We start from the raw sequence: 13,662 nt of genomic DNA on the forward strand, positions 1-13,662 counted from the left end.
ATGCGTCCCAAATCTCTCTCTGTTCAATAAATGCTAGTCTGCATTGTGAGAATCCGCAATTAATTCTTCTCCTTATTCGCCTATTTCTTATATCAATTGTGCGTAAATTGTAAAACCTCAGAATAAGAAATCTCTGCATTAACTCCCTCAATTTTTTTGGGACAATTTTTACTTTCAATGATGATTCAATTCTTCCTATGCTCAATCGTGTCAGTATTTATTGCAAGAACCAGCTTGAAACTTGCTGATTCTTGTCCTTCCCCTTCAGACCCACTTACCCATTAATTTCCCCTCTTTCAATTTTAGTTGATTGAGATAATGTTTCCCCTTTCGCATGGCTTTCCTCCTCCTTTCTCTGTAATTCGCTCTGAAAATTTGCAAGGGAAGGATCTAGGTTCTTTCTTTCACTCTGGTCACTAGAGGGTGGGGTGTCCCTGCCTCTGATTTTGAAAGTTGTGAGATGGGAAGAGCGCCTTGTTGCGATAAGGGGCTAAAGAAAGGGCCGTGGACATCAGAAGAAGATGAGCTTCTTATCAATTATATCAAGCAAAACAATGGCCATGGAAGCTGGAGATCGCTCCCCAAGCTTGCAGGTTTAGTAATCCAAAATTTTCGCTAGTTCCCACTTGTCATCATTCATTCTGCAGTCTCTGTTTATTATAACATTTTCATTACTTCGAAATTTATTGTCACTGGAGTATAAAAGACAAAGGAGGAAGAAGAAGAATATGCTCGAGTAGTTGGGTCCTTTACCCTACTCTCCCTTTCGATCTCCCAATATCTCATTCATCTCCTTTCTGCGATCTCATAGATTTTTTACAGCAGTTTCTTCCCCTGCTTTGTTACCCAAAAATGTGCAGAAAAAAGTTCCCAGCTGTTAGGAATGATCAACACCTTAATTACTCCATGGGACTCCTCTCCCAACAATCTTCAACACCAGCATCGTTATAGATTTTCTGTTCTGGTAATTTTTTTTTTTACTATAAACGTTCTGTGTGGCCAACAAATGATGCTAAACTAGACCAAAGAGTTCTGCGAATTTTTCTTCTATCAAGGAATGCCTGCCTCAGCCATCCTTTAGCATAAGAATAGCTAGTCTTTTGATTTATCTTTAGTTTCTGATACAGCCTCCACTGCAGTCCATGAGATATCGAGTATGGTCACCAGGACATTTTTTATGCCCATACTTGCTCTGTTAGTAGCCCAGCTCTATTCTTAAACAGGACGCACCAACAATTTTCTTGCACATTTGGAAGGGAACGATTGTTTTCTTACGTTCTTCATTGATTTATCTCTCTCACTTTGATAAGGATGGTCTTTGTACATGATGTGTTTATTTTAGGTCTTCTACGATGTGGGAAGAGCTGCCGTTTGAGGTGGACAAACTATCTAAGACCTGATATCAAACGTGGCCCCTTTACCACCGAGGAAGAGAAGCTTGTTATTCAGCTCCATGGAATTCTCGGAAACAGGTGATAATACTACATTGTTTTCTTCCTGAATAATATCATAGATTTGATTGCTAAAGTTTATGGTACCTTTTCTTTCATTGCATCCGAACTAATTGATTAGTTTAAATTTTGTCATGATGTTTTGCTATATGTTAGTTTACACTGTTCGTTGCTTGTTTTTAGTCTTGAAGCTTCACCTATTCCTAATGGTGGTCTCTTTATTAGTCAGTTAAAATATGTTCGAGATATTTTTACTCGTGCTCATTTGTTCGACAGCAAACCAGTCCACAAGGTGCAGACCCCACTCCGTCTCTGCCCCTCTTTCTTTCTTCGTCTAAAATACACCCCAGAGTCTGTATTCTCAGTTTCTGCCCCCTTCTTCCTCTCTTGTTCTAACTGCCGCCACGTCCACCCTCCTTCACAGTCACGATCGAGCCCTCTCTCTTCTTCACTTGCCCTTTTCTCAGACAGAGCCATCACCAGCGAAAGTTCTCTTAGACAACATTAGAGGTCTTTCTTTCTGACCTTCGGCTATAGTGAAAGATGTTTAGCCTGTATTTGTCCATTGGAACCACTTTCAATAAAACTCAAGGCTAAGTTTTAACTCTAAATGGTAGTTTGTAAAACCTGAAGGCCATTCATATTAAAATGTTTGCTTTAACTGAGGTTTCGAGATTCTTTGAAAATCAGGATTAAAAAAATCATCATTCTCGGACTCATCTACTTTGTTCAACATGTTTTAGCCTTGAATTGTACTGATCGAGTGCTTTGCAGGTGGGCTGCTATTGCTTCTCAACTACCAGGAAGAACAGACAACGAAATCAAGAACTTATGGAACACCCACCTCAAGAAACGTCTTCTTTGCACAGGCATTGACCCTCAGACACATGAACCCTTCAACTCTCGCAGCTCCTTCTCTACAGCACCGGCATCACCGAGCACCCGCCACATGGCACAGTGGGAGAGTGCTCGGCTCGAAGCCGAAGCTCGACTTTCAAAGGAATCATCACTCTTCACCCTCCTCCCCACGGAAAGAACAACTGATTCTGACTTTTTTCTTCAAATATGGAACTCTGAAATTGGTGAATCATTTCGTAGGTGCAGGGAAGACAAAACAACATGCCAAAGCCAAAGTCCCATATCCTCATCAACTAAATACGAGTCGGTTTTCGTCGTCGCTACCGACAACGTAGTCGATTACACCGGTGCCTCCTCAGCCATGGAAAGCAATAATGAAAATGAAGAAACGGAATACAAAAACTTCAAACCAATAGCTGACATTCTGATGTCGAAGTCTGATTCATCGAGTGTGAACGAGTTCGAGGAGTCATCAGACAGTGCATTCGAACTGCTTCTTGACTTCCCCATTAACAATGACATNATAATATCATAGATTTGATTGCTAAAGTTTATGGTACCTTTTCTTTCATTGCATCCGAACTAATTGATTAGTTTAAATTTTGTCATGATGTTTTGCTATATGTTAGTTTACACTGTTCGTTGCTTGTTTTTAGTCTTGAAGCTTCACCTATTCCTAATGGTGGTCTCTTTATTAGTCAGTTAAAATATGTTCGAGATATTTTTACTCGTGCTCATTTGTTCGACAGCAAACCAGTCCACAAGGTGCAGACCCCACTCCGTCTCTGCCCCTCTTTCTTTCTTCGTCTAAAATACACCCCAGAGTCTGTATTCTCAGTTTCTGCCCCCTNAGAGATAGCAAAGCTTATGAAGATTTTAAGTTGTTCGTATGGTAGGTTAGGTCCCAAAGTTTTGTGGATTGTTGTTACCAAAACTAAACCATTTTTCTTTGTTTTTGTGCTTTGAAATAGAAGCTGTGATGAAAGAAAGCGATTCCTATCATGGTATCTTCTTCACTAAAGGGGATCTCTACTAAGCGTCAAAGTTCAGTTTGTAGATAGCATATATGGTTCTATTTTTAATGCAAGTGCTTCAGTTCAGTTTGGTTTGGGTATTGTTTTTTTTTTTTTATATATGCGACCGACCTTTGCTTCGTTAGAAATTTGCCCCGGACTTTCTTTCTTCTCCTACGAAGCTTTGAGGAAGCCGTCGATAGTATGTTTATACAGATCTCCTGCAGCTGATTTTGTTAAAAAAGGAAATAATGATCAAATCAAAAGAGTTGGGCGAGAACAAGAAGCGAAGAACGCTCGATGCCTTTTCTTCCTAAGTTACATGTGCTCGTAGTCTAAGAGAAAAGAAGCAAGCTTCTTTCACCACCTTTTCTTTCCAAATCACATGTTATGTTAATAACTAAAATTTCAACATTTATAAGTCACAACGCATTACTAACACATGTTACACATGTTAATATTCTTAATATTTTTAAAATGTAGGGTAAGGTAAGGTTGTAGCTTTATTTTTTTTTAAAGAATATCAACTCGCAAACCGAACCAAATTTTTTATTTTCCAAAATTTCATTTCAATCCAAACGAAAAAAAAATCTTACCCAAGTTAACTTTTATAATTTGAGTTGAGTAGTTTAAGTTAAAAAACTTTTTATTAAAAAAAAGTTACATTTGGATTCAAAACCAAAAAGAAAAGTAATACTAATTATAATAATAATAATAAATTGTGAAATCAGCAAGTAGAAGGAAAAGAGCATTTCCTTTAGTTTTCCTTTTGGTTTTGAGCATATAACTGAAGCAATATGCGCATCTAAAGTACAAGAATCTATTTTACTGCAATTACCACGGTTAAAACCTATTTATAGAATTTTGGTGTCTTTGCTTTAGAGGGGGTAACACAATATTTACTGACCGTGAATAAATCTAAAAATATTATTACTCAGGTAAATAATACGGAGTTAAAGAATGAGAAATAGAATTGAGATGGAAGGTTCAATCTGCATTGATATACACAACGTTTAAATAGGATACAAGCTACCAAATAATAACTACAAATAAAAAAATATAAATTAATTCAATCTGGAGAATAAAATAAAATATACTAAAAAAAATATTAACTAATTAAAAATATTTAAGATATATTGTTCAGATGTTTATTTCATAACTAATTCAAACGTTTTTTTTAAATAAAAATTTTAGGTTGAATTGAAATTTGATCCCATTTTTTTTGTTCTTAGAAGCCTAAACGTATATATTTCTTGCTCAATAGCGCTGCCGCCGTTCTGTTTCTTCGGCGTTGGCTGTAATTTCTGAACTCGTTTCACATGCGAAAACACTTATGTTCGTGATTTGCTACTGAAATCTGGGCGTGGTTGACGATGCAATGAATGTGTTCGACGAAATGCTTCTTCCAGGTTTGGAGTTTCAACCCAATTATATAACTGCTGATATTGTTTTCACCAGATTGTTGAAAATAGATGGGAAGATGAAATTGCTGGCTACGTAGCTAAATTTGATAAACACAATGTTGTTCTTAATGGCATTACATTAACGTTCTTGATCTTCAAGCTTTGTAGGTTTAGAAATACAGATCCTGCGTAGAATGTTTTAGGTGATTTTGTGAAATCAAAATGGTCTTATAACTTTTGGTTATTCTGATCAATCATTTATGTAAGTTCATAAGGATTGATGATGCATTGAAGGTGTTTGAGAAAATGAAGGGGAAAAAGATGGAGGTGTTAGAAATCATGACTCTCCACAAATGATATGATATTGTCCACTTTGAGCATAAGCTCTCGTGGCTTTGCTTTGGGCTTCCCCAAAATGGCTCATACCAATGGAGATAGTATTCCTCATTTATAAACCCATGATCTTCCACTAAATCAACCAAGGTGGGACTCACTCCCAATAATCCTCAACAATCCTCCCCTCGAACAAAGTCCACTATAAGCCTCCCCTGAGGTTTATGGAACTCTCGAATAGCCTCCCCTTAATCGAGGCTCGACTCCTTTCTCTGGAGCTCTCGAACAAAATACACCAATTTGTTCGACACTTTAGTCACTTTTGACTATACTTTCGAGGCTCACAATTCTTTGTTTGATATTTGAGGATTCTATTGACATGGTTAAGTTTAGGGCATGGTTCTGATACTATGTTAGAAATCACGACTCTCCACAAATGGTATGATATTGTCCACTCTGAGCATAAACTCTCATGACTTTGCTTTGGGCTTTCTCCAAAAGACCTCATACCAATGGAGATAGTATTCCTCACTTATAAACCCATGATCTTCCACTAAATTAATCAACGTGGGACTCACTCGTAATAATCTTTAATAGGAGCCTATCTTTAATAGGAGGCCTAGGCTGTTACTCCCGATTGATGGGCAGGCAAAAAGAAGGATTATACTTGAAGGGAATGATGAGGTCGGTTGGTTCGGCACCCAATATTGTTACCTACAATTGCTTGATTGATGGATACTGTTAATGCAGGTGACATCGAAAGAGCCCATGAGCTCTTTAATCAGATGGTCAATGAACAAGATGTTGCCAAATGTAATCACCCTCAGTACTTTAGTTAGTTGATGGAACGTGCAAAGGGGGTGTTAGAAATAAGCCACGGCCGGACGAAACAACAGTTTACAACAGAGTGACTCGTGATATTGAATGAAGAACTCCAATGCGCGTATTCAAAGCTATGTAGATGCCGTAGTTGCAGAAGCCGGATCAACATCATGACAATGGCATTCTGAAAATTGTTGGACTAGTCACAATTGCATGGCAAAGTAAGTCGTGAAGTGTAACAGCTCAAACCTACTGCTAGCAGATATTGTCCGTTTTGGTCTGTTATGTATTGCCGTCATCCTCGCGGCTTTAAAATGCGTCTACTATGGAGAGGGTCTAGCACTACTCCACCCAATGTCTTGCACCATCCGGTGACTGACTCTGATACCATTTGTAACAGCTCAAGCCCACTGTTAGTAGATATTGTCCTCTTCGAGCTTTCCTTTCCAGGCTTCCCCTCAAGGTCTTAAAACGCGTCTTCTAGGGAGAGGTTTCCACACTCTTATAAGAAATGCTTCGTTCCCTTCTCCAACCAACGTGGGATCTCACAATAAACGCGTCTACTGTATAAAGGGTTTAACCCTACACTAACCAGTGTCTCGCACTGTCCGATAACTGGACCTAATACTATTACATAAAGGGCCATAGTGGACAATATCTACTCGCGGTGAATTTGAGCTGTTACATGAAGTTGAATTCATTCCTTTCTAACTTACAATGTAAGTCAATAGCATTGTTAAAGCAATGGAGTATTATTTTGATGAATGTCCTAAGCTGAATGCTATACTGATGTGTTGATCATGACAGTTTGATGTGGCTTAGCTGAAGCTGGACGGGTTGGATGATGGCAGCTTTGTTGTGTGGAAGAACAAATCAGAAAAAGCTAATGTGTTGCTGAATGAGATACTTATGGAGCTCTTATTCCTGCATGTTGTTTGAACACATCAAACTTTTCTGCTGCATCAAAGCTTCTCCCAACACAGTAATCTACAAAAACGAGGTAAATACAAGATCTTTCAAATCCTTCTGTTTTGCATGCCTTAATATTTATTGTTCTTAAACTATTAATGCTAAATGTTGAATCTAAGATTCATTTAACGACAAGAAAGTAGGAATTCCTCGTTAGACGGAGAATGTCGAAGAGAATAGAGAGAGATTTCTCTTAGGAGAATTTTGTGAGGATAAAGATTGAAATAAGAGGTTGAGACGGGATGGAAAAGCTGTCCCCCTTGAGATGTTAAAAAAATCTTATGAATCGACTAACTCGATCAACTCAACCCAACTCATACAGTTTGGGTTGGGATATAAATTTATTTTAGTTGGGTTTGGTTCGGTTCAATTCGGTTCGGTTCAAATAAATGAAACTTTATAGATTTGGTCGGTTCAGGGGTTCTCTTAAATTGGGTTGAATCAAACCAATTCAATTTATTTTGGTTGGGGATGGAGAAGTTGTCCCCTTAGGATGTTCAAAAAATCTTATGAATCGACTAACCCGATCAACCCAACCCAACTCGTACAGTTTGGGTTGGGATATAAATTTATTTTGGTTGAGTTTAGTTCGGTTCAAATAAATGAAACTTTATGGATTTGGTTGGTTCATTGCTTCGAATTAAATAAATTTAATTTATTGTTAATTTTAAAATATTCATTTTTGTTTACGATATAGATATATATACAATCTTTATTATTATTTATTCTCCAACAACTTTTTAAAAATAATTTTTAACTATTAAGAAGTTATTTTTCTATATATATATATATAGAAATTGAGTTATAAATCTTAATTAAATGTTAGAATATAAATATTTTACAAAATAACATTTTACTTTTATTGAAAACAAAAATTTGAACAAATGACCAAAATAACCCAAACGCTTAAAAAATTTATAGTTAGATTGGATTAGGTTTACAATCCGAACAATTAGGTTGAGTCTGAAAAATGTTCAAACTTGATTCAACTTATCACATCCTTAGTCTTCAGTGGACTTCCATAATTATGGAGTAGAAAAAAATGTCTCATCCCGATCTAACCTATCCCATGAACACTCTTAGTTTTTGCCCCATGAACATCTCTAGCCGTGGAGTAGAAAAAAATGTCTCAACTCAATCTAACCTATTCCATGAACACCGTTAGTCTCGGTCTCGTGGACGTCTCTAACCGTAGAGTGACAAAAAAATGTCTGACTCAATCCAACCTATCCCATGAACACTCTTAGTCTCCATCCCGTGGACATCTCTACCGGTGGAGTAGTGCTTAAGTTATTTGAGTACTTATGGCTTGAGCATTGTTGTTTTAAAATCTTAATCAATCTCAAGCTCTTTACACACATCTGCCCCCATTGACCTTTCTCTCCACACACACAAACTTCATAATTTATCTCAAATTTGCACTCTTTTCTCTAATTTTTATTATCTCTTGGTGTTGAATGGCTACCATTTATCCACCAACTGGCATCAACTACACACAAAAATTCCAAATCCCCCTTTTTGTNAAAAAAAAAAAAAAAAAAAAAAAAAAAAAAAAACACTGATTCTCCACCATTGCTTTGAAAAAGAAGCATATTCTTCATCCCCCATAGCCATTTTCTTTATCTTCCACTCTTAATTTGCTTCTCTGTCAACGCCATTATGCGTCATCCATGGCTTGATTCCTTCCACTAGTCAACCCCATTTGCAAATTTGTTCTGTTTTTTTCTCACAAACCCCCACTGAATCTTGCTACTGGAAATCACTGTTTTTCTTAGATTTGTTCTGAAATTTAAGCAGAAAAAGATGAGAAATGAACTGCCTCGTCTTCCTTAATAAGGCCAGCTAAAACACTGTTAAGATCTTTGCTCTGTTTTGTTTGATTTTACAGATCTCTATTGGAAAAGGAAAGGAGGGTTGGAAATTGCTTTAACAGGGGAGTTTTACAATTCCTCCATCTGGGTTTTAGTTAAATGCTGCTAGTGGCGGTTGGAGCATTGTTAAACAGCCATGGAAGTCCAAAACTCGCCGGAAAATCATCGGAAAAGCAGTCGTCGGCGTTAGGACTGTCGAGTTCTTCAAACCCCACGTAGAAATCGTCGTTGACGATTAAATCAGAGATCCCCAGATCGTTGTCTTCTTCGTCTTCCGCCAATGATTCCTCTTTCTCTTCTTCTTTGCTCTCCGTGATCGTACTCAGATCTTCGGACGAGCAAACGAGATGTTTCGCATCGGGTTTTTCCGATCCGGCGTCGGTGGGTGTCGGCGTGTTGGCCTTCTGACGGGTTGAGCCGGCGAGGGAATTCCGATGAGTTGGCGCCGGGTGGTTGTGCTCCGCCGTGTAAGTAACTATGAACATTCCCGGATCGGATCTGTTCCTCTCCACTTGTTTCCGGGCCATGCAACCCTTTGAACTGCTACATCTGTAATATCCCCTGTTTTTTTTCATCATCAACTAAATCAAATCAATACCCTTTACTCCAAAATCAAAATCTTAGCTTCAAAATTTGAAATCGAGTTCGAACCTTGGATATGGAGATCCCTTGATGGGTTTTTGTCCATATTTTCTCCAAGCCCAAATGTCCGACGACAGAGCCTCCGCCGGAACTTGACAGACTTTCTTCAACTGGTTCTTCCTAAAACAGAGAAAAAACAGAGCAAAACAGAGTAAAAACAGAGGAACACACAGAAATCAATTAGCTTCAAGAAAAAAAAAAAAAAAGCACTTTTCAGAATCAAAACGTGATGAAAGTTCACTCACCGGCGTTTGGATCTCGGAGCAGAAACGGAGGTTGAATGGAGCTGTTTAGGAAGATGGGTGTTCTGTAGTTGCTTCTGATGGGTCAGAATTTTGACCGCCGGAGAAGAAAGAAGCGGCGGAGCAGGCGGCGGCGGCAGTGGAGGAGAGCGTTGAGATTTAGGTAAAAAGGGGTTAAAAAACTCCTGCAATTCCTCAGTAGAATTACAATTCGACCCATCAAATGGATCTTGAAGCGACAACATACGGTTCGTTTGGTCTCTGCCAAACGCCATAGAAACAGAGTTATTAGAATTGGAAGAAACAGAGTAAGAGTCGGAAGAAGGAACAGCGGCGGAGGAGACGGCGGAGGAGGAGGCGGCGGCGGAGGTCATGGCGGAGTAGCCTCTAACGACGGCGTGAAGATCCCAATCAACTTCCATTTCCATAGACAAAAACTGAGGTCTGAAAAAATCTGTACGTTTGTCTCAGCTTCTTGTTCAGTTTTTGTTGAGAGAGAAAAAGAAAGCAGACAAAAGAGGTCGCTGACTTTTGGAGATAAGGCTGTAATGAGTAATGAGTAGGAAAAAATTAAAAAGAAAAAAATAATTATTTATAGAAAACAAAATGTAGAGATAGAAAGAGAAAGTTAGGGCTTTTTTATTTTTTTTTTTATTTTTTAATTTTTAGAGAGAGAAAGAAACAGGTGGGTGGTGGAAGAGGGCATCTCTATACTATTTTATTTTATCCCTTATTAAAAAAAAAAAGGTTTTATTTTTTATTTTTTATTTTAATAAAATACCCATTTTTATTATTTCTTTTATTTGAAGAAATATTTAATTGTTTTTTTTTTTGGGGGGAGGTTGACTTTAGAAAATGTCAAAGGCCGGAATTCAATTTATTAGAAAAAGAGGAGAGAGAAATAAAAAAAAAAGGGATTTTGATAGGCGTGAGGCTACACACGCTGCAATCTTGGCTCTCGTACAGACAAAAAGAGTCATTATTTTTATTTTTATTATTAAAAAATGTATAATTAAAATTAAAACAAAAATTAGAATTTTGTATTTTTTAAGGTTAGAATTAGTTTCTAAAAAACTATTTATAAAATTTTGTTAAATTAAAAATACGAAATTGTAGCATTAAAATATTGTATTTATAATTTAATTAAATGTATATTAAATAAAAAAAATTTGAATTATGGTAGAAGGGGAGTGGATGTAGTGAAAATTGGCGCCCTATCAATTTTATTAGAGATAGAATGCGGTGATTTTATTAGTGAGTTAATTGTTAAGGGGGTAGAAACTCCTGTGAATCAACATGAAATTTCGAGTTCATTGAGTTGGTGACTCAAACAATCCGAACAAACTCCACAACCCTATCCAACCTGAAACTTTAAAAAGTAGGGTTGGATTGTAACCCTATTGGTGGTCCCAAGCTGAGATATTGTTCTTTTTGGGCTTTTCCTTTCGGGTTTTTCCTTAAAAAATTTTATAACATGCCTGTTAGGGTTTTCATTCCCTTGTAAAGAGTGTTTCGTTCCCCTCTTCAAACATGTGAGATCTCATAGGTCGAGTCATATCAACCTGCAAGCGAAATCGAATTTTTAGTTTTCTAAAAATTTAACGCAATCCAAATAGTTGTTGGTAAAGATTTGAAAAAAAAAAATTACTATTTATTTTTAAAATATTTTCTCTTTTAAAAAAAAATTAAAAGAATAGGAAATGTGATATTTTAAGAAGTGAACATTTTTAGCAGGGTCTCGGAAAGAATAGGAAAGGTGATTTCACTGTATTTCTTACCAGGAACGGGCCTATCACAAGAATATTTTTGTAGTGAGACGATAGCTCTGAAAAATAGATTGCCCATCTTTTCTTTAATCTCGGGAGAAATACGATCGGCGGCTAATTCAAACCCTTCGGTAAAATAAGAATAGCCCCACGTTCAAACCACCCTTTTTCCCATTCACAAGAATTTGCATATTATAAGGAATTCGAATAACTGCTTCAAATACAATATCAGGAAGTACCGCTTGTGGAACCTCGATAGCCACAGACGATCGATTTTAAAAAGTATTTACCGTAACTTTTAATTTCATATCTGTGAATTTTTTAAAATATTGGGTAAATCAATAATCTATCTGACACAAAATTAAAATTTTAAATATTTATTAAATATAAAAAATTAAAAATTTAAATTCTCGTATTTCTAGATAAATTAATGGCATAAATTCGTTTTTTTTTTTTTTTTTTAATAATTTAAACCCAAACTTGGTCAAACTCATTTATGTAGTTGGATTATTATTTAGTATTATATTATATAAAAACCAAAATATAATAAAAGAGATTAAAAATATGGTTTGACTTTTGTTTTTAACACATGGAAGTAATGAAGGCCTTTGATGGCCATTCATTGGGGTTTGTAATTCATTAAGAAACTAATTATGACTTTTAAAAAATGTGTAAATTCGTATTATGATGGAAAAATGATAATTATGCTACATTTTAGTTTCTCTCTCCCGGTGAGATCATACCTTGGTTGGTGAGAAAGTCTCTTACTACCATACGCGTTTTAAACTCGTAAGGTTGACGGCGATAGATAACGGGCCAAGGTGAACAATTTCTGTTAAAGATGGGTTTGGATCATTACAAGCGATATCAAAGCCGGACATTGGGCGGTGTACTGGCGAAGACGCTGGCCCCCCAAGGAGGTGGATCGTTAGATCCTACATTGACTGGAGAGAGAACGAGTCATTCCTTATAAGGGTGTGGAAACTTCTCCTGAATAGACGTGTTTTAATATTGTGAGGCTGACGACGATAAGTAATGAGTAAAAAATGAACAATATCTGTGGATTTTGATTGTCATACCCTTTTTTTTTTTTTTTAATATTATTTTGGGTAATAAAATTTTGCAAAATTTCTAATCGGGTAAGAATATTGATATGATTCGATAATTTGATCATTCCCGACTATCCAACCGTAACTATAAAGGTTGGGTTGAGTTGAATTTTTTGAAAAACGAAAAAATCCGACGAACACGAAAAAAAAAGCCAAGGGATGGAAGGGCAGAGGCCTTTGGTGTCCCCTCCGGTTAAGAATTGGGGCCTCACAACCAATATGCTTTTCTCCCATGCCTTTCTTCGTTCATGGTTTGATATTCTGATGTCCAAGGCGTAGAGGAGCCACACTAATCCATCCCGAACTTAGTTGTTAAACTCTACTGTAGTAACAATACTGGGAGGGGTTGACATCTCGATTGAGTCAACCTAACCACTAAAATATATGGTTACATCTCTACCCCTCCCCCTGCCCAAATTTTAAGCTTACTATAAAAATTGAGAATATTTGACTGTGGCTGGTTTGTGATATTTGAAATTTTTTAGATTTCAGTTATTAATGCAGCGTGGATAAATAATTTTTTTTTAATTAATTAATTTTATTATATATATATATATATATATATATATATATATATATATATATATATATATAATAACCTAATAACCAAGTCATGTTGGGTTAGATTGGGTTGTGAACTCTATTCAAGTTTGCTTGAGTTACCAACTCAACCGACCTCAAATTTCAGGTTTCGTTTCAGAAATTTTTGTTCAAAATTTGATAAAAATATATTGATAAATTGATAAAGAATAAATTAACACAAATTTTAAATTATAAATACTAATTTAATTTTGACTATTTTTTCAATTAAACAAATAGTTTAGGTAAAATTTTGAATTACTGACTTCAAGAAAAAAAAAACATATATATATATAAAGGTAAAGAAATTATTATTTTATTATTATTTGGATTTTTATTTTTTCTATACCTTTATAACGGTTCTTTTTTATTAAAAAGACAATCTTACCCCTAAACTCGCTCAACTCACTCCAAACGACTATAACCTAGTGCATTTCTCAATTATGCATACCTAAGATAAAAAAAAATACCGTTTTATCTCCTCGTGATACTAAGAAACTCATCGATAAAAAATTGTCTTAATCTCAATTTTTGTTGTCGGGAGAGAGTGCCCCTCTTGAAGCCGAATATAGTACGTTAGGAGAAGCTATCTTTCCACGAAGGC

At 36.2% G+C, this 13,662-nt stretch overlaps 2 protein-coding genes across 2 annotated transcripts in view; one reads left to right on the forward strand and one right to left on the reverse strand.

Annotated features, from left to right (window-relative positions):
- LOC111799953 (transcription factor MYB41-like) overlaps positions 1-13,662 on the forward strand; it is an 18,560-nt gene continuing 4,898 nt past the window's right edge. Inside the window, exons 1-4 of the mRNA XM_023683490.1 lie at positions 1-593; positions 1,343-1,472; positions 2,226-2,833; positions 8,489-8,494. Of these exons, the coding sequence (XP_023539258.1) occupies positions 461-593; positions 1,343-1,472; positions 2,226-2,833; positions 8,489-8,494 (877 nt within the window). The 5' untranslated portion in view covers positions 1-460. The remainder of the gene's footprint in view (positions 594-1,342; positions 1,473-2,225; positions 2,834-8,488; positions 8,495-13,662) is intronic.
- On the reverse strand, positions 8,600-10,195 carry LOC111799952 (WRKY transcription factor 22-like). The gene is made up of 3 exons (XM_023683489.1): positions 9,608-10,195; positions 9,372-9,482; positions 8,600-9,281 (listed from the first exon to the last, which is right to left on the reverse strand). Exons 1-3 carry the CDS (start codon positions 10,030-10,032, stop codon positions 8,816-8,818), a joined length of 1,002 nt encoding a protein of 333 aa, XP_023539257.1. The 5' UTR covers positions 10,033-10,195; the 3' UTR covers positions 8,600-8,815.

This window comes from Cucurbita pepo, chromosome LG08 (genome assembly GCF_002806865.2).
Source record: "Cucurbita pepo subsp. pepo cultivar mu-cu-16 chromosome LG08, ASM280686v2, whole genome shotgun sequence".
NCBI classification, from domain to species: domain Eukaryota; kingdom Viridiplantae; phylum Streptophyta; class Magnoliopsida; order Cucurbitales; family Cucurbitaceae; genus Cucurbita; species Cucurbita pepo.

Bases quoted from the DNA above. Each gene is read 5' to 3' on its own strand.
- LOC111799952 (XM_023683489.1), bottom strand. From the start codon at position 10,032: ATGGAAATGGAAGTTGATTGGGATCTTCACGCCGTCGTTAGAGGCTAC. The intron at 9,483-9,607 runs GTGAGTGAACTT...TCTCTGTTTTAG, and splicing joins GCTCCGAGATCCAAACGCCG to GAAGAACCAGTTGAAGAAAG. The intron at 9,282-9,371 runs GTTCGAACTCGA...GAAAAAAAACAG, and splicing joins AAGGGATCTCCATATCCAAG to GGGATATTACAGATGTAGCA.